Raw genomic sequence first — 20,581 nt, 5'->3', positions numbered from 1 at the left:
AAAAAAAAAAAAAGAATTACAAATACAGAAACTCTTGGAACTTAGAGGCATTCTGCAATTCCGTTTTGATGAATGTATTCTAAAATTCCTGCTGGCAGAGGTTGCAAAATGGCGTTTGAGCAAGGATATATAGTGTGGCACTGTTTAGAAGAGTAAAAGACCAGAAATAACCTAAATGTCCATCAATAAGTTTCTCGTTAAATACATTATGAAATGCCCAGGCAATAAAATACTTTGTTGCCCTAAAAGTAATATGACTATGCACCAATACAGAACTACCTGATATTTTTTAAGAGAAAGAAACTAATAGGCAATAATTTGTGTGAAAAATACAAACACACACATGTCTGTATATATATATATGTACCTATAATATCTCAAGAAGGATACTCTACACTGATTTTTCTGAGAGGAGAACTATGTGGCTGGGTACAGAGTGGAAGAGACACAAAAAGGAAGTAGAAAACACACATTATAAATTGTCTACACTAACAGGCCCTCCATAAAAACTTGTACAAGTTCATTTAAGGAATATTTATTGAGCACTTGCTATATACCTGGCAGACACTAGGGGTGTATCAGTGAATGAAACAGAGCTATGCACCAGCACAGCTTTTCTTCCAGTAAATGTTCACCAAGGATTACAAGTGCGAGGATACCTGAAATTCCATTAGACTTGAGTCCACTAAGACCCCGATCTTCGAGGGCAGGGTCCAGTTTTTATGTTTCATCTGTGTATTGCCCTAATCACTGGCACACAGAAAGCGTTCCAGGAACACTTGTATAAATTGCTCGCTTCCAAGCAAAATATCCTTTCAATTCACACCATTCACAGTCCTCACTGTGCTGGATGGCAGGAAAAGAAAATGTGAATTCAGGAATATAGAAAACAAAACAAAAAAAACACCGCAAATTACATCAGACAACACAATAAGGCATGACACTGCTAGATCAGTGCAGTTCTCGATACTAAGAAGTGTAGAGACGACAGGTTCCATGAGAGTTCACAGGATGAGCGCAGAATTCTCAGAGATCACATGTGAAAGACAAGCAGGGTTTACACGCACAGAGGGCAGGCTAAGAAGTGATGACGGAAGACAAGATGCAAAGTTTCATGTGATCAACATGAACGATGAAGCAGTTTTACTTAGGCTGCGTCATGTCCACTTCACGTACACAACCCAAAAGTACACGCATCGAAGATGGCTCACCCCCATCACAGCATTGCTAAATCCCAAATGCCTTTCTCTACAGTAACTGTGCACACGGGTCAAAGGCAATAAAAGAGAAAAGGGATTCCCCTTGATAATTATTCCTTCACATGACTGGGACCAGGTGTGGTGAAAAACGTCAGGCCAGAAATCCAAGTTCATGGTCTCTTCAAGGAAGGAATGGTCCCAAACGACCTTTTAGGGCACATCCAGCTTTGGATATTCTTCAATTCCCTAAGTTTGAATCTAAAATCTGATACTGCCACATGAAGAGAATCCCACCTTTTCTCATATCCGTTATTTCTGATAGATGTTTTCTCAAATACTCTTTGGTTAAGCCGCTTTTAACAAGAGTAAAATCATATAGTAAAATGTCGAAAGCCATTTTCTAGGCTAATCCCCAAAACACTTTAGGCAGAGTCCTCTAGAACAGGGATGACAAATACCTTACATACCAAGGGACCCAACTCATTCATTGGTTGTGGCTTTTTTGAGCCCTGGTGGAGAAGATTCTGCCAGTGTCCCCAGGCCCTGCAGGAAAGACCAATTACTGATGTGTGTCACGGGCACTCGAAGGGCTAGTTAGCAGCATCAAGACGAGATAGTTTCTATCCATTCTTACAACATGCTCCAGGAAATTCTAACTTACACATAATACATAGCTACACCTAAGAATACCAGAATTTGCAAAACTAGATCCCAAAGACCAGAAAGGAGTTCATGGAGGTATATATATAGCTTGACCGGCACTGTATTTCCTTAGCAAATCTAAGTTAGCTACCAACTGATAAAAGTACTCTGCATAAAATTACCAATCTCCAGCTATTCTTGAATTATAATTGCCGGTACCACTGAGCCGGTCACAAGTGACTATAGGTGAGAAGTAGTTGTGCCTTTTACACAAAGCATGGGTTCTCTGCTACTGGCCACCCCCGTCAGACACTTCACTCATTTGCGGTGCTTGCCTGGTCCCTACAGGCATTTACGTCTGTGAACCCTCTTCCAGCTCACAGTCAATTCAGGCCTTTCACCTGTTTTTTACAAAGTTTAACTGGAACACACTCGCACCCATTCATTCACACACTGTCCATGGTTGTGTTCACACTTAAAGGCATGGACGTGGAGCTAAGACACAGACAATAAGGCCCACCATCCCGGAAATGTGTATTATCTGGCCCTTGGAAGAAAACATCTGCCAAGCCCTGCTCTCGAGTCTTGATATGTGTGATCAGATAGAGAGCTCTACTGTACATATAGTAAGGAAGCGCCGGTTGAATACAATAATGGTGATGCAACGTGACAAATACCTACTCGTGGAATGTGATTAACACTAGCACACAACACAATAATTAATGCTAAATTATCTGATGTCCAGAACAACTTAGCAAAATAGTACTGATCTGAGAAATCATATGTTTAGATTTGTGATACCCCAGGGCTTCGGGCTGCTTCATTCAAAGGGACCCAAATGACAACAGACGTAGCAAGTAGCACATGAAAAAACAACAGAAATATTTTAAGAAGGTTTTTTTTGTATGTGCCTCTCTGTTCACATCAATTTAAAAGAAATGATTTGAAGGTACGGAGACAACGGTTTTCAGGCGGTTTTAATACCACTGAGTATGGTTATTCTAATAAGTGGTAATCTTTACAGGCTCACAGGCGGCTCGACTGCTTCCCCCTCTACCTTTCATCCTAGCACTTTTCTCAATATGGCACCAATAAAGTCTTGAACGACAAACAGAGACAGTAATTGCAATCAGTGTTTCCTGATGTGTCCCATAAATCCAGCACCTTTGAAATGCGCTCATTAAAATAATGTTTTGCTGAAGGTTTGTTTTCCCCTTGGGCTGGGTCGGGAGGAGGGAAGCTGTAGGTCTGATAAATTTTTTATTGCATAAGTATAGTGTTGCTCACTTTCTCAATAAAATCAACTTGTAATTATCTGTAGCGACTGCAAGTGATTACTCTTGCCCCGTGTTATTGTGGCAGCGAGCAGAGACGAGAGGCTCCTACTTGTCTCCAAGCCTCAGCTACACGAGAAGGATTTTAAGCATCTCAGTGCGTTTGATTCATTCCCAGCTCCCACTAAGCAAATTGTCTAATAAGTAAAAGATGTGACAAATTACAAAAGAATGCAAAGTTTAAGTGTAAGTTTTAGATGTCTAAGACTTACGCCCCCGAAAGTAGCCCATTGGACTTTTTATGCTAACTTTTTTAGAAAAAAAAATCAATTCAATTTAATAAAGGATAAATGCCATCAAATATTTTGTTTACACTTTTAAAGCCATCTGCCACCACGGGAAAAAAAAGATACAAGCCTGAGCATGAAGGGAGAAGTGACAGTTCTCATCAAATAAAATATATCGCTTGAAATTTTGTACCATATTTAATAATATACACCTTTAATACTGTACGTCAATAATGTCCCTGATGTGTAAGTATATATTCATCATCACCACACATTAAAAAATAGCCCTACTTCTTTGGCCGAACGCTAAGATTTCTAAGGCTTTGGCCTTGCAAATGATTTTCTCGGCTCCCTTAACCGCACACCTAGAGAGGCTTAAGTAGCAGGTCCCTTCCTATCCGTGTCACTGATCTTGAGGCAGGAGAAACCCTGAAGTTACAGGTGGGCAGCTGGCACGTGAAGCCTCATGATGCTTTCTCTGTCCAGCGCCGATCTATGACATTCTTTTACAGGTGGAGGGAGAGAGAAGGTGAAAAGGGAAGGCGTGAGGTTGGGAAGACACACTCAAGGAGGGAAACGGCAGGTGGGTATATAAGAACATAATCAATTCTGAGTTGAACAAGTGTCACATGAATGACATGGATTTGCAAGCGAAGAGGCCAGGGAGGTGGGCAGAGGCCAGGACATGGAGGGCTTCGTGACCAACGTTAAGGAGTCTAGACTTCTACTGAGGGCGATGGTAGACACTCAAGGCTTCTTCACAGGTCAGGTCTGTTGTTCAGAATGATCGGTCTGGGAGGTGGAAGCTTCCATGTGCAGACTTTGTATCATTCTTCTGGACAGGTTTCCAAAGTCATGGCAAATGATGAAAGCCAAAGAACATTTGGTAAACCCTTTGGAAGGCCTGTACCCCTAGGAAAGAAAGGTCCATCAAGGAGAAGCCTCCGTGGCAGTTCTGCAAGGTAGAAGCGCTTTCCCTGTTGGCTGTCACGCCTGCTGCTGACACTGAGCATCCGCCTTCACTGATTCCATGAGGAATCGATGACAGAGAAGTCAGGTAAGTTAGAAGGGAAAAAGGTAAACCTCATCAGTCCCAGCTCAGAGTCTATAACCAGGAGCTGCTCTCAGAAGCCTCAAGACAAGCAATGCAGGACAAACATAAGCTCTTTTCAGAGATAAACTGTAAAATGAATTACAAGTTTTCTCGGGATTTCAGGACAAATGGTGAAAACTCCTTACTGAAAAATCTAAAGTCCTTCAACATCATTCTGGCTCTCTCAGCTTTCACATTAAGCATTTGAAAAAAAAAATTAAGATATAAATATTCACATACATAGGAGAACCTCATTACATCAAGTTTCATGGACTTAGTGCAGAAAACTGAAAGTGAGAAAAGAGGAGGAAAATTGCTCTTGGCAAAACCACTACATTATCTAAAGTATAATATGAAATGAGGAAAGGAAGCAGAAATACTTCTGAAACAATACATCCTCCAAACCAAAGCTTCTAACAATAGACGCAACAGTTCCTTAGGCAACCTCAGGAAAGTATAAAGACTTACAGGAAACCTTTATTTGTAAATAACACAGAAGACCAGAACCCAACTGAATTAATCAAAAGAGGATTAATTATTTGTTCATCTAGCTTCAGGCAAAGCTTCATCCAGGGTTCAAAGTACCTGTTTAATTTCTCTTTCCAAAAGTCGTGAAAAAGAAAGAGGGTGGCCATAAAAGCCAGGGGAGACATAAAAGGCATAAAAGCATTGGGGGCCATGAGACATTGGTTTTCCTCAAGAGAGGAAAGCAACGGGACAGCCACAAGATGAAGGGCAAGAAACTGGAAACTGGTCACACCACTGCTGTTGACACAAGGCCCACTTGAGGCCAATGAGACCTCTGGTCTCAGTATTCGGTGAGATAATTCCTCATCTTTTTACATTAAGCCTATTTAGGTCAGACACGTGCTACTTGAAATCAAAAGAATCCTAACTCTAAGCAGAGATTGTATTGGGTTGTTGGAAAAGTCATGACGTATTTTTCTATGTTTTTTTGTTGCAAAAATGCATCATGACTTTTCCGACAACCCAATAGTTACAGAAATCGAAGAGCTACTGGACAGTGACCACCATGCGGCTGAACAGCACATGCTACTCAAGAACAAAAATTGCTTACTGATTTGGGGCAACAAAGACTTACTGATTTTCCATTACAGGCAGATACTAAGAAGGATCAAGACATAAACGATGCCTTTCAAAGAGCTACAATTCTAATTCAAATGTGTGTAAAACTAACTTACGACCTTAGAAGCCAAGACAATGGTTACTGCTGTGGGGAAGAATGCATCAGGAGGGAGTGCTTCTGGGGTGCCAATGTTTTATTTATTGATCTGGGTGCTGGTTACACAAATATGTTCACTTTGTGGCAATTCATCAAGTTGTTCGTTAATGATCTATGTTACATTTCAATACTTAAAAAACAAACAAAAAAACTCTCCATAGACCAGTTGGAAGATAATGTTAAGGAAATTACTCAAAAAGCAGATTAAAAAATACTAAAGCATTGAAAATAAGAGAATAAATAAGAAAATTAGGAGGACTGTCCAGAAGGTTCAAACACCAAACCATGCAGGCTCTAGAGAGAAAAATCGAGAGGAAGAAATAATTAGCAAAGTAATTCAAGAAAATATTAAAGGATACGGGCTTCCAGATTAAAAGGACCTACTACGTGGATGAAAAAAATCACTCTGAAATTATAAAACATTAGAAAAAAATCCAACAAAAAATAGTCACATAAAGGATAAAGAAAGACCAGAACTCTCAACATGAACACTGGACGATAAAAGACTTTGGCACTATGCCCTCTGAAGAAAATTTGAAAGAAAAATCACTTCCTACCAAAATTTCGATACCGAAAGGATCTATGCATGTCAAGGTACAATAAATGTAAGATGTTCGAGGTCTCAACATGTAATCACTTAAGCATCCTTTCTCAAGAAAGATTAGAGGGTATATATGCTCCACTAAAATAAAAGAAACAGATCAGGAAAGAGAGAGACACAGGATGCAAGAATCTGAACCACCAAGGAAGCAGATAAAGGAAATCCACTGGGTTATATTGAAAGGATATCATAAAATGGGACATGTGCTCGTCTTCTCTGCAGAGCCACCCCAAACTTCAAATCCCACATGAAAAAGAGAGGGGGAAAGCATAGAAGGTATCCAGTCTGGACTGGAGCAGGTTTCAAGACTCTCTGGAAGCTATTTGTCCAAGAAAATCAAATTGACAGAAAATCTGATCTGAAGCTCTTGAGAGATTTAGACATTTGGTAGAGAGCACAGGATTGAACTGGTGATGAATACACAGAAAACTACTCAAATAAGACCACTACTGACAAAGGGAAAAAAAAGTTGTAAAGAAAAGGAAAGACGATCAAAGTTTATGACAAGGTTCTGAGTAGCATTTCCATGGACATGATAACTGTAAAGGTTGAACGCTGACATGACCAAAATTACAACATACCGGTATCACATGACTAAGGGGAATCTGAAAAGTGTGCAAGTATAGGCAGACAGGAGAGAAAACAGGGCTAAGAAAATCCTCACTTTCCATATCAGAAGGACAATAATAATGCCCCAAATAATGCAAGTATGTTATTAACTATCAAAAGCAGTACCTGAAAGAAAAGAGTAAAAATGATGGCCCTCTGGGGAAATGAAACTGGGGAGAAAAGGCATCAATAACCACTGTTTTTGTCTTAACAAACCTCATAGAAATAGTTGACTTTTTAAAATTATATGAATGTGCAGCTCTAATAAAAACTAAAAATAACATTTATTGAATTCTTACTGTGTGCTGAACACTGTTGTTATGCTCTTAGCACTTTACATGCATTTAATCCTCACAATCCTGAGGTGCGATTCACTTGGTTCTTGTCACTATTTACACATGAGAAAACTGAGTCAGGAAGAAATTGAACTTGCCTAAGGTCCCACAGCTAGTTAATATCAATACGAACGATGTCCTTCAATAGTACAGGATTAAACTGCCCAACTACTGAATATGTCACTAACAATAAAGCTTGCTCCACTCCAACGTGTCCTCTTATCTTCTGCTCATCACATTAATACATCGTTAAAAATTCAGCCATTCCTGGAGAAAATATTTGCAAATCACAATATGATAAGAGATTAATATCCATAGTATATAAAGAACTCTAAAAACTCAATGACTAAAAAAAACCAAAAACAAACCCAATTCACAAATGGACAAAGGACTTGAATAGACTTTCTCCAAAGAAATACACAAATGATCCACAAACACATGAAAACATGCTCAACATCACTACTCATTAGGGAAATATAATGAGAAATGACTTCACATTCTTTAGGATGGCTATTATTTACTGAAACACACACACACACACACACACACACACACACAGGTGTGTGGATAAGGAGAAACTGGAAGCTTTTGCACTGTTACTGGGAATGTAAAAATGGAACAATCATTGTTGAAAACAGTATGGTGGTCCCTAAAAAAGGAAAACCTATAATTATCATTTAATCCAGCAATCTCTCTTTGGGTTATGTCCTCAAAAGAATTAAAACCATGGGTTCAAACAGATATTTGTACAACGTTGATCGCAGTATTATTCACAGTAGACAAAAGAGGGAAACAAAACAAGTGTCCCTTGATGGAGACAGATAAACAAAATGTGACATATACATACAGTGGAATTTTATTCATCCTTAAAAAGAAATAAAATTCTGACACACGCCATGACATGGATGAACCTTGAAGACATGATGTTACCTGAAATAAGCCCTACACAAAGGACAGATACTGTATGATTCCACATCTATGAGGGACCGAGAATAGTCAAATTCAGGGACAGAAAGTGCATCGGTGGTGACAGCAGAGGCTGGGGGCAGAGGGCCAGAGAGGTGATATTTAATGGACAGAGTTTCAGTCGGCGATGACGGAAACGCTCTGGAGCTGGATGGTGGTGATGGCAGCACACCAACGCGAACGTATTTCATGCCACTGAACTGTACATCTAAAAATGTTTACAGTGGTACATTTTACCACAATAAAAAAAGAGAGAGAAAAAGAATAACCCACTGATATACACAATAATATGGATGAATCTCAAAATAATTATGCTAAGTGAAAGAAGCCAGACCTCCCCCACCCCCAAGAAAACAGTCCATCCATATTGTATAATTCTATTCACATAAAACTCTAGAAAACGCAAACTCAACTATGGTGACAGAAAGCAGATCGGTGGTTGCCTGAGGAAGAGGAGGAGGAGGGTCATAAAGAAGGGTTCCCAAGGGGCCCAGGGAAGCTTCTGGGGTACCGGGTATACACATGTTCACTGTCCTGATCGTGGTGATGGTTTCAGAGGCGAGGTACAAACTCATGAAATGGTAAACGGTACTGTATGGAAATGATACCTCACACAAAGCTACTGACAGAGGCGGAAACCAACCCTTCTTGTTGGCGCAAGCCTTCTCTTGGCAAAAGGGAGGCGTCAGCGTGGTCTTCCTTTCTCACTGGCACGGAACGCCGCGGCTCGTTCCTGGTGCAAAGATGGGACTATGCACAGACACATTCCTCATCACCCCTGCCTCTTCTAAGCTGGCCCACCGTCTCTAGTCTGCACTGCTGCAGTCGCCTCTGTCAGCTCTCCTGCTCCCAGTGTTGCCTCCCTTCTACTCAGAACTACAGTGGCTCCCGTGTGAACACCAAGTGCAAGCCCAGGGCTTGGTACACAGTATTAGGGGCCCTATCTCCCGCCCACCCCACCCCTCGCCTTGCCTACCTGTCTTGGCTTCTGTTAGTGTTCCTTCCTCTTCTCTCGCTCTATCCCACCCACACTTGCTGCTTCTGGAACATTCCAACACCATCTTCCGTCTCTGCGCTTTCCAGGTTTCCTCCACGTAGCCTGCTGCTCTCTTGCGCGCGCGCGCTCTCTCTCTCTCGCTCTCTCTCTCCTAGTCTTTGCTCAGACGCTTCCTTCGAAAGGAAGTCAGACTTTCCTATTTGAAACTGTAAGCCTGTGCCTCTCCCTTGTTATACAATCTACTTAGTTGTTTATTTTCTGTCTGTCCTTCCTACAACGTAAGCTCTGTGAGGGCAGGGACTTCTGTTCATTGTTATGTGCTCAGCACCAACAAGAGAGCTTGGCAAATAGTAGACGCTTACTGTTAACTGAATAAATAATATCATGGGGGTCAAAAAATACATATGTGACTTGTAAGACCAAGCAAGCTTTACTGAGCAGTGTAAGTGACTTCAAAAATAACTGACAAGACACGGGACGATACAATAAAACAAACACGGTAAATGAGCTTTGAGACCTTAGGAACGCTGGGAGGCTAAGAAAAAACATTAACTATCATAGCATTTTTTAGATGAATGTCCCAGAACTCTAAGCTGCAGTTACAATGTAGCTTTTTTTCATGGTCTCATAGATGACCTAAGAAATGCAAAGCTACTCATTTCAAACTAAAGATTTAACAATTATGGAAACAAATGTCCACCCTGAAGTGGATTCAGCTTTTCCCAAGTCAAAGACATGAATGGGAATCCTAGAGTTAAAATTATTTCAAAGCCCCTACTTTCTAGCCTGTCACATATATAATAGGAGGCACAGATTATTAGCCTTGCTCCCTTTCCCTCCTTGATCCTTCATGAGAAACCAAGGAAATAATATCAAGAATCTGTAATATTTGGCAATAAAATATCTTAAGAATTGTTTTTCAAAAAAAAAAAAAAAACGAAAGAAAGAAAGGAAATTACCTGGTATAGTCACATTACAAATCTCTCATTTTCTCTACCATTTGCTTGCCTTTGTCCCTTCAGGAAGTCCCAACATTATGTGAGTTAAAGGCGAAGGCTGAAATGTGGCTCATTCGAACCTATTGGGATCTTGAATTTCCTCATCCATCGTTTTTTTATACTAAAAAAATAAAGATTTTGATTTGACAAAAAAAAAAAGTTTAATTAAATAAATATTGTTTTTCCTGCATAGACAATGTCACAGAAAATGTTTCCTTCCAAATACACAAAAATGGTGACCAGTAGTTATTGTTTAAGTGATGTTTTTGAAGGCGTTCCAGCCTAAGAAGAGGTGTAGGAGCATATTAAACAATGGGTTTTTAATGCCGTCTCTGCTAAAATTTGGGGGGTTTTTTTCCTTTTCTTTTCTTTTTATACCCAGGAATAACAAGCAATTGCCAGCAAAGCTAGAATAGGAAAATCAAATACTCTGACTATTTACACATGGTTCCCCAAAGCCGTTCCTGATTAAAAATTGTACCATTTCAATCTTCCCACTGGAGATATCTATTAACTAGAACTGCTTGTGAAGCCAATGAATTTAGTACATAATTACACGTATCCTACACAAATTACTTCTCAATGACCTCTACTCACAGAAATAAACCAAAGAGGGATGACTGGCTCATTATAAATCTACACGAAGGTTTCACTGGGAAAAGGTATTGAGAGCAAAGTCCTAAAAGATCTTAAGCTTTACCTGAATTTAATTTCAGCAGGAAGTAATCACTTCTTTTCTGAATTCCCAATGCGATGACCATGAATCTTTCCTGTGGCATGTAATGCTCTCTTGTCACTAAGTGACTATGTGACCTTGGACAAATCACTTCCACTCTCCCCACCTCCGTGTTTTCATCTGTGAAATGAGAGGCTTGGACTAGGTGATTTCAGAAGTCCCTTCCAGATCTGATGTTTCTTCATTTCATCATGATAATCACAAGAGCACACCTTATCTCACCTGTCCTCCCCAGGCAAGAACGGCATTCGATTTACCTTAGGAGTCTCCACACTATCTAGAAGAACTCTTTTGTTCGGCTTTGGGGAACCATGTGTAAATAGAGAATTTGATTTTCCTATTCTAGCTTTGCTGGCAATTGCTTGTTATTCCTGAATATATATAAAATTAGGCATTGAAAACCCATTGTTTAATATGCTCCTACACCTCTTCTTAGGCTAGAACACCTTCAAAAACATCACTTAAACAATAAATATTGGTCACCATTTTTGTGTATTTGGGAGGAAACATTTTCTGTGACATTGTCTTTGTAGGAAAAACAATTCTTAAGACGAACGTCCCTTAGCCAATGCTCAACAAACAAGTTCAAGGACACACAAAAACAGTCCAGTTGTCTGAAATGTCCACTCTCTTTGCTCCCTTTTAAGCCCTTCCCAACCCCAAACATGATTTTATCCCCATGGCTCTCTTCAAGTCCAGCGTTATCATACCTCTGGCAGCAGTATAAAGCCAGAGAAATAAACATGTAACTTGTTACCTGGAAGAAGGCTCTTGGAAGAAATGCACCCACCAAAAAGCCTCAAGGGGCATGCTTCGTAAACCCTGTGACCCAACATCACACACACAGCCAACAACCTAGAGAAAGCTTCCATTTCATGGAATAAGCTAATGCAATTCAGTCCTCTGAGAGCCTGTGTGGCAGCTACAGCAGGAGCTGTGGGGAGAAGAGAGAGGGCGGGGAGACGCGAGGGTATCAGCATCTGCAAGGAAGGGCAAGCAGGCTATTCCCCAAACCCATCCAGAGCTGGACATTTCAAAACCCCAAGTCCCAGAGGCAGCTAAACTGCAGGGACAGGAAGTAACTGTTCATCAGGCAGTCGGCCTCAGCTGTTAGGACTCTGAAGCTAGAGTGGCGGGGTTCCCATTCTAGCCCTACTAATTAATAGCTGTGTATAACCCTGGAAAAGTGAACCGTCCCTGTGTGCCTCAGTTTCCTCATCTGTAAAAGGAAGATAACAGTAGTATTTCGTTCATGGGGTTGTTGTAAATATTAAATGAGCTAATATGCTTCTATCAGTGGCTGGCACATAGTAGGTCCTCCATAAAGGAGAGCTCCCGGTATTGCTATTATTATGAGAATTCTGAGAATCTCGGGGTTTAAGAAAACAAAGGACGCAACACCGCTTTTACAGATCTGAATTCTGCAATTCCCTCCTCGAGGGGATAATTGTAAGGATAAACCTTCATATATTTATGTGTATTTGGACACTTTATCAGCCTTAACTACTCCTGACCACAGAAACTATTCATTAAAAATTTAAATTCCTTTCTGAAAGATACTCTAGATTTCAAAAAACGACTTGATCACCCACACTCTGGGAGGACAATAGGACTATTAAACCGGGGCCCCGTGTACCTGGGGTAACAAAGGCACCTTTGTCGCCCACTGAGCTATCACATGCCACTGCCTGGGTTTCAGAGCGTTGTCTCCTTAGGAAAGAAACTAACAAACGCCATTGTTGGTTCACATCAGAGTTCTTGGATGCGATAGTTCTTAACCCCCTGGCGAGGCCTTATTAAAGATCAGAGGATCTGGGTTCTTTCCATTAGGGCAGCATCAAATCCCCTCCAAGCAATTTTCTTAGGTCAGCATCATTATGTGAGATGCCAGAGAAAGCGGTGCCATGTCCAACCGCTGAACTCATTCCTTGTTTCGGGCGAAGACTTAAGGTAAAGTTAGAAAATATTTTAGCTCTCCTGAGGAAATTTTCGAGACTGGGAAATGGTAAGAAATTTAAAGAGAACCATGAGAATTTCTTCTTTAAATCCCTTTTCCAAAACAGTCGTTTTAGTAAACGAAAAACAAATAACAATGAAATCCCGTTAAATAATTACTTGTCAGACAACAATAGCCCTTATAAGTTCCGGCTAGGTTCCCGGGTAGGATATCTAGAACTCCGGTTTTCCAAACATCTTTCAATAAACAAGTGGAAGAGATAAGCAGGCAAGAGAGTCAAGCCCGTGTCTTGTATTCCTTTGTCAAACGATCAGGCAAAAAAGAAAGTCAGCAATGGTCATGCTGCCGTCGATATAATCAACTGCCCTTTTAATATTCCCGTTCTGAAAAACAATGGAGACCCCAAACGCCCAGAAACTGAACAACAGAAGGAGGAAAATTGGGGTGGGCCACAAAACAGATAGCCTATGATCTCTGTTCCAAGCGGGCCAGATTTCCAAAAGGGCAAGAACCAGTTCCCCACAGCAACCCTATTAGGTCAAAAACTGCAGAGCTGATGGGGGGGGCTGGAGAATTTCCGGAGAAGAGAGAGCTGTCTGCCTACAAAACCCACCTCCGCTGCTTCTGGCAAGGTAGGACAGTAGTCAAAACTGTACGAAGGCAAGAACACGTCCATCTTTCACAAATCACTCCCATCAAGACAGTGATGTCAACCATAATAAAATATTTTGGCAAGGCTGGAAATGTGCACCTGTGGGAACCTAGGGAGATCTGACAGATTTTTGTTTTCCCAGCCCTTTATCAGCAAGTTAATTATAGCAACTGTTCAATCGACTCTGAGCTTCACAGAAAGGCAGTTGGCTGCACGAAACCAAGATGATGCTCTCCTGGGCATGGGAAAGACAAAATGACAGCAGTGCTTACACGTGAAAATATTCTCTCTGCGTTCAGTCTAACAATGAGCCAGACAGCGCAGCTAGGGGAGAAAGAGGAATGTACATTCTGCGGATATGAGGTAGTGGTGAACCTAAAAAAGACACACAGCACCCGTGCACACCCACACCCACCCACACAAACGTGCACGCAAGCTCACTTATAGCTCCAGAGCCTACGCCACTCTGGTCGCGTTACACGCAGGGCTGCTCGTCCCCAGGGCAGACTGTACCTTCGAAGCTGTAACTGTACACGGCCACCGCTGACCTTTCCACCAGATTTTCGTCGTGATGCCAGCTCACGGCCATCTTCCCCATGCCAAAATAAGGCTCCTCTTTCAGATATGGCATTTTCTGGGGATCCATGAAATTCAGCAACGTGACGTTGTACGCGGACCTGTTCCTAATGTCCACTTCGTCCTGTCCATCAAAAGACCCCATGCCAATCCTGGGGAAGTCTGGACCTATGCACACAGGCACGACATCGATGTTGGCCTTGTCTCTGGCGACGAGTTCTTCCCAGGCCTGGATGGTCTCGACCTGCAGGTAGTCGTTGAGCTTGAGGAAGGCTTGACAGGCAGTGGCGATTTCAGCCTCGCCGTATCTTGTGTTAGAGCCCTTCACGGGCCAGGGTACGGCGAAGAGCCTGGTGTTCAGGTACTTGTAGGTGCAGCCCGGGTTCCCGATGAGGATGCGAGATACGGGAGTGAGCACATCTTTTCCCTGGACCCTCACCAGGTCCCGGAAGAGGACGCCGTGCTTGTGCAGGGTGAGGAAGGCTGCTTGCACCTCTCTGTGGAGCTCCTCAGGGACGCTGCCGGATTCTCGGAGAACTAGCTTAGGATATTTCAGTTGCCACTAAAACAAAACCAGAGCAAAAGTATGTGTTTATGGATCACGTTAGTTTTATTATTTCCCAAAGGATGCGTGTGTGTAAGCATTAGGGGCAGAAAAAAAACAACAACTGTCTGGTGGCATTTCTAAAGAGGATTTGCTTCTCTCGAGCCTAACAGAAGACTAAATAAAACAAATGTCATCAACTCCGCAATCAAGATTTTCAAGTTCAAATTCAATTAAGAATCTTTAATATAAACAAAATAATATAATTTGGGCTGTGAATTCTCAGGCTCCCTCTATGACCACGTCTCCCCACTCTCCATCTGTCTTGCAGCCGTGGGCCCTCCAGAAAACACAATTTTATTGATCACCAGCTTATCGCCTATGCAGTAAGCGCTTACTATGTGCCATAAACTGTTCTAAGTGATTTATACACATGAACTCATTTACTTCTCACAACTTTACATGGTAGTACTATTCTGATCTCCAGTTTAGAGATGAGAAGACTGAAGCATAGAGGCATTTAAAAAACTTGTTAAAAAACAAATCACATAAATACCGGAGCTGGGCCTTGAAGCCACTGGGCTCCAAGAGCATGAATTCTTAACCACCAGGCTGCACCGCCTCTCAATAAACGACAAGCCCATTTCTCTGTCAACACGTTCACTGAAAGAGGAATCACTTCTCTCTGGGAGGCAGACACTAAGTTCCGTAAACACAAGAGGCGATTTTGTTCACAATGAAAATGCTAGTGTCTAGAATATACTCAGTAAATTGTCAATGAATGGATGGATGGATGAGTAGGGTATTCCCTTGCAATTTAGAAAGTTGTAACCATTTCACTGGAGTCGCGGGAGGAGAGTACTATAAGATAATTCTCTCTAATACGGAAATGCGGGCGTTTATTGATGCAGTTTAGGCTGCATTCCCTTTTCAGCCACCACTGCTGGCCCCTAGGACCTGACATGTGAATTGGTTTCAAGCCGGGCTTCCCTGACTCCATAGAACAAAATTAACTTTTTTTTAAACCAAGGCACGGGATTTTACATTTATTCCAATAAAGTTTAATCTGATTGGCTGCTTCTTAGTATTGTGCTACTGACCATTTTTGACATACTTTCTGTCTATATTTTCATTCAATAATTGCCATTTATATGACAAACAGAGCAAGACCATTTATTCTTCCAAACATTTGTGGGGTTTTTTCATTCAAAATATGTCTTTAGAGCGCCTACGGGATACGAGGCAGGAATCAGGTTCCTGCTCTCACAGGGCTTTCTACCACATCAGGTAAATAAATAAGGAAAAGTAACCCCAAATTGCTTTAGGTACTAGCCCAGAAACAAACCAGTACGAGATGTATTATTAGCATAGGAGAGACTCTCTGAGGAGATGGCCTTTAAGATTAAAGCTGAGATCTTCCAGAAAAGAAGGTAGCAGCATGTGACAAGCCAGGCAAACAGCTTCCCAGGAAGGGGGGCGAAAAACTACAAAAGCACTGAGGATGGAGACCAGTGTATTCTAGAGACAAAAGGAAGGCCACTTTACCAGAGCAGAACACCAGAGTGACAAGAGGTGCCAATTAAGAGGAAGGCAGAGGCTGGAGCACACCGAGCTTGGGAGGTCACAGTCAGGACGCCGGACTTGACCATAAAGGGCACTGGAGGACTCACAGGGAGAAGAGTAATTTGACTTTCATTGATAAAAATCACTCTTACTGAAAATACCAGGCATGAATTGGAAAGAGGCAAACATGAACGTGGAATAATCTATTAGGTGCTAGTACAACCATCCAGGAGAAAAGTGACGACGGTCTGGATGAGAGGCAGAGATAAATGGACACACAAAATCATATTTAATAGAGAGAGCAAAAGGATGTGCTGATGGGTTAGATGTGAGGGATGGAGACAGGAAAGAAGGCATGGGTGACTTCCAAATTTCTGGATTTAATAAATGAATAAACAGTTTACTATTTTTAAAGTAAGAAATGGTAGAGAGAAGAATAGAGAGGAAAGAGGAATTCCATTTTGGAGCTACAGCCATCAGGATACCTATGAAATCTTCAGGTGGAAACGGCAAGGGGCAATGGATAGACAGATGCGGAGCTCAGAGGAGAAAGTGGGCCGAGGGAACCGGGGGAGCTGTGAGCACACAGGTGGCTTGCAAAGGCCTGGAGACTAAGGAGCTGTCCTTCGGAAACAGCACAAATCCAGAGGAGAGCCCAAAGCCACTGAGTCACAGAGGAAGGCTGACAGCAAAGGAGACCAGGTAGGAAATCGGGAGGGTGTGTGAATACAGAAGCCAAGAGGAGGACGGAACGGAATATTCAACCATGTCAACTGCCCCCGAGAGGCCAAGGGAGGTGAGGACAGAAGTTAGCCACTGGGCTTGGCAGCATGGAGATCACTGGTGACAATGACAAGAGCAATTTCTGAAGAGCGATGGGGAAGAGTCGGGTAAGCGTTGGCTGGTGGCGGATGAAAGCGAAGGAAGCGGAGAGGGCCCGTATAAACGCTGCTTGGAGGTAGGAAAGGAAGCTGATGAAGGAGAATGCTGGATCAAGGGGCAGCCCTTTACAACGAGAGCAGCGACACTGGGGTTTGTTATACTCGTGGGAATGAGACAGGAAGACGCTGATACTGCAGAAGAGGGGTGAGTAGCCAACCACAGCAGCAAAGGCTCTGAGGGTCTAGAACAGCAGTCTCCCAGGCGGGGCAGGTATAGACCCGGTGGGATTTGTACGGCAATCCACTAGCACTGGGGGAGGCGGGGCTAGTAGACCTGTTTCACTTTTCATCTAAAAAGAAAGAAATCAAGTTTTACTAAACTATGTGTACATACATGTGTCACCCCAGCATACAGGTGGTATGCTGGAGTCACTCCGTATCAGCTCGAGAAAGCCTATCGCATGTACATCTCTTCCCAACCGCACAGTCACTAATGCCATGTTGGCGGGTTGAAGTCGGCCAGAGTGGAGTATTTACACCACAGAAATCAGGACACTCTAAAAATCAAGGCTGTTCTTTCCCCCCAGAGAACCAGTTGTCAAATATTTAGCAGGACACCACTGTTTATGCTCGAGCTTTGTTACTGACAGGAGCATATGATCAAAAACATTTGCAAAGGAGAAAGTATACTTCCTGTATTGGAATAGGCTGGAAGGAGAAAGAATATACACACTCAGATAGGACCATAAATTTGATAACAGGCAAATGAGTAAGTTTCAGGGTTCTGGGGGGCACAGGGTGGGGGTGCTTCCATTTTTCTCAGTGAAAACGTAAAACGAATCACTACGAGTACGTGCTAGTCATTAGGACTGTCTGCCAGATGGTTCTGGATTCCTCTCCCATCGCCCAGCTTTTGGGGCCCAATGGAGAATTACGCTTCCTGGCCCCCTCCAGTTGGATGAAACACGACTACTTCCGTCCAGTGAGAAATGATAGCTGTCACTTCTAGCCCGGGGCAGTTCATTGTCAGTGGCAGGCCCTCCAGAATACTTTTTTCCCCTTTGGCATAGTACCCAGCTGGTGACTGCTTGGATTTCTGAGTTATTACTTTAATGGGTAGTGACTCTCTGCCAACCCACAAATGATACGTAAAATGCACAAGAAACGCTGCTGGACGAAGCCACTGAGATTTGGTTGTTACTACAGCATCGTTTGGCCTGTTCTGGCTGACCCAGGATGCAGGCACTAGAAAGTCAGAAGGAAGTCTGGGGAAGCATGCAGAAGAAAAGGGAGTCAAGTCGGAATGAAGGGAAATGAATTTAGGAAAGCTTATAGGATTGTCTTGCATCTCAGAAGGCCCATCTGAGGTTTATGACCATAAATTTAAAGTGACAAAGAGCAGAGTTCTGTGGCATAGCACTCTGGACTGTCGTGGAGGCTGCCGGGGATCTGCTCAGAACTTCTAGTTTCTATACCTCATTTATCCCGAGGGGAAATGAAAACAGAAAGGTCACACTTTCTGTTTACACAGCTCACGAAGGCAGCCGTGTAATCTAGTAAGCCAGACAGAACATTCTGGAGCAGGAACTAATTTTATCACTACACTGGTTCTTCTCTGAGCAAATCCCTGAGACCTCAGTATAACCTCAAGTACATCTAACTAGCAGTGATAACTAAGAAGGAAATTCGTCCACAGTTGCTTAACAAATTCAGTGTTATTTTATGAGTCCTTAATGTAAAATATTAAGGAAAGGTAAAACAATTCCAAGGAACTTTGTTTTAGAACACACTCCTTCTGGGGCTGACAGAGGAAGGCGGCGAAATAACACAGACACATACGCATACTCACACCTCTCGGGCTGGTATTGTTCAGTATGTGCTGGGGCTGGAGGCTACAGAAAATATATTTAACACAGGCCAATCATGATTCTAAGGACCCGGGAAATTCACATAACCTTGTGAGTATCACGTGGAAATACCCTGACGTTAAAAACAGCATTCTAAAAATAAAACCATAATAATGACATGGGACAGTGTTCAAAACATTTTTTTTCCCACTGGTACCTCATGGCCCTTTCCCCACTGACCATATCTGCCTCCTATCCTACAGGCCTCAGGGCCCAGTCCTTCACCTTCTTCAGGGTGGGCTGTTCCCCCAACTCTCTACCTGGCAGGTCCCTCTCATCTTCCAGGTCACTTTCTCAAAGAAACCGTCCCCGAGTTTCCACCCTCAAACAAGTGTCCCCGTTGTCATTCACCACGCACTTGACTTATCTTCCATAGCTCTCATCAGTCTATAACTAAGTATTTATTTGAACGATTATGTGTTTCATAATCTCTCCTGGAGACTGCAATCTCCTAAAAGGTGGAGATGTTAGTTTTTTTATTCTCCATGATGCCTCCAGCACTTGGCTCCAATATGAGTGCTTAAGGCTTCTTCGTAAGAATCAAAGAATCAAAGCTTTAATACCGATAGGAAGCAGATTAGTGAGTGCCTGGGCTGGGGGTGGGAGGCTGACTGCAAAGAGGCACGAGGGCTCTGTTGGGGTGCTGGAAATGTTCTAACACTACTGGGGCGACGACTGCACAGCTCTGCAAATTTACTGAAAATTACTGAATTGTACAATTTTAAAAGGTGAACTTATGGTGTGTAAATCGGACATACATACAGTTTATCAACAAACTGTTTTAAAAGGAAGACTGTTGCATTTGAATATACAAAATTTTAAACTTTTGTATAAAAAGGATTATAAAATTAAAAGGCAAACACTAACTAAAAAAAATATTTGCAATTTATATGGCAGAAATGGGCTTAATACTCTTAAAAAAATTCCAAATTTATACATATACACATATAAATCTATACATATATATCAATAGAAATATTCACACTTAATACAGACGGCTCTTCAATATAGAATTTTATTTAATTTAGTTTTGCCTATTAAAATTTCAAAAAATAAATTTTTATCATAGCAATACACGTTGTTGGTGAGTGCAAAATCAAATATTCTGATAGTCTGCAATTAGAAAATGCAAATACTATAACCCCACTTAGGGCCAACTGGTCAAAAATCTATCAAAACCTAATATGCTCATATCTTTTCATCCAGTTATTCTACTTCTAAGAATTTATCATAGGGAAATAGAGAAATTTATCAAGATTATAAGGTTATTCACCATACTGTTATTTATAATAATTAGAAACTGAAAACCACGAAGATGCTCAATAGGAAATTAGAGAAAATGACACATCATTTATGTGATGAAGTACTAAAGTAACGCACTTTAGAAGGATTTTTATATTGTTTTATGAAAAATGTAAGTAGAAAAACTACTGTTATACAACAAATTAGTAACAAGATATTTAGATAAAATCCTAGTTTCATAAAAAGAAAAGAATGTAAGTATGTAAATACTCACCAAAA

General features: G+C 41.7%; 1 protein-coding gene across 1 annotated transcript in view; it reads right to left on the bottom strand.

The window, feature by feature from the left end:
* Positions 1–17,653, bottom strand: part of FTO (FTO alpha-ketoglutarate dependent dioxygenase) — a 240,691-nt gene extending 223,038 nt beyond the window's left edge. The window contains exons 1-2 of the mRNA XM_019644285.1: positions 17,567–17,653; positions 14,103–14,727 (exon numbers count right to left, since the gene is read on the bottom strand). Coding sequence (XP_019499830.1) covers positions 14,103–14,727; positions 17,567–17,653 — 712 coding nt within the window. The remainder of the gene's footprint in view (positions 1–14,102; positions 14,728–17,566) is intronic.
* Between the last annotated feature and the right edge of the window lie 2,928 nt (positions 17,654–20,581).

The sequence above is a fragment of the Hipposideros armiger genome, unplaced genomic scaffold (genome assembly GCF_001890085.2).
Source record: "Hipposideros armiger isolate ML-2016 unplaced genomic scaffold, ASM189008v1 scaffold_4, whole genome shotgun sequence".
Taxonomy (NCBI): Eukaryota; Metazoa; Chordata; class Mammalia; order Chiroptera; family Hipposideridae; genus Hipposideros; species Hipposideros armiger.
This window is presented reverse-complemented; position numbering and strand designations above follow the sequence as displayed.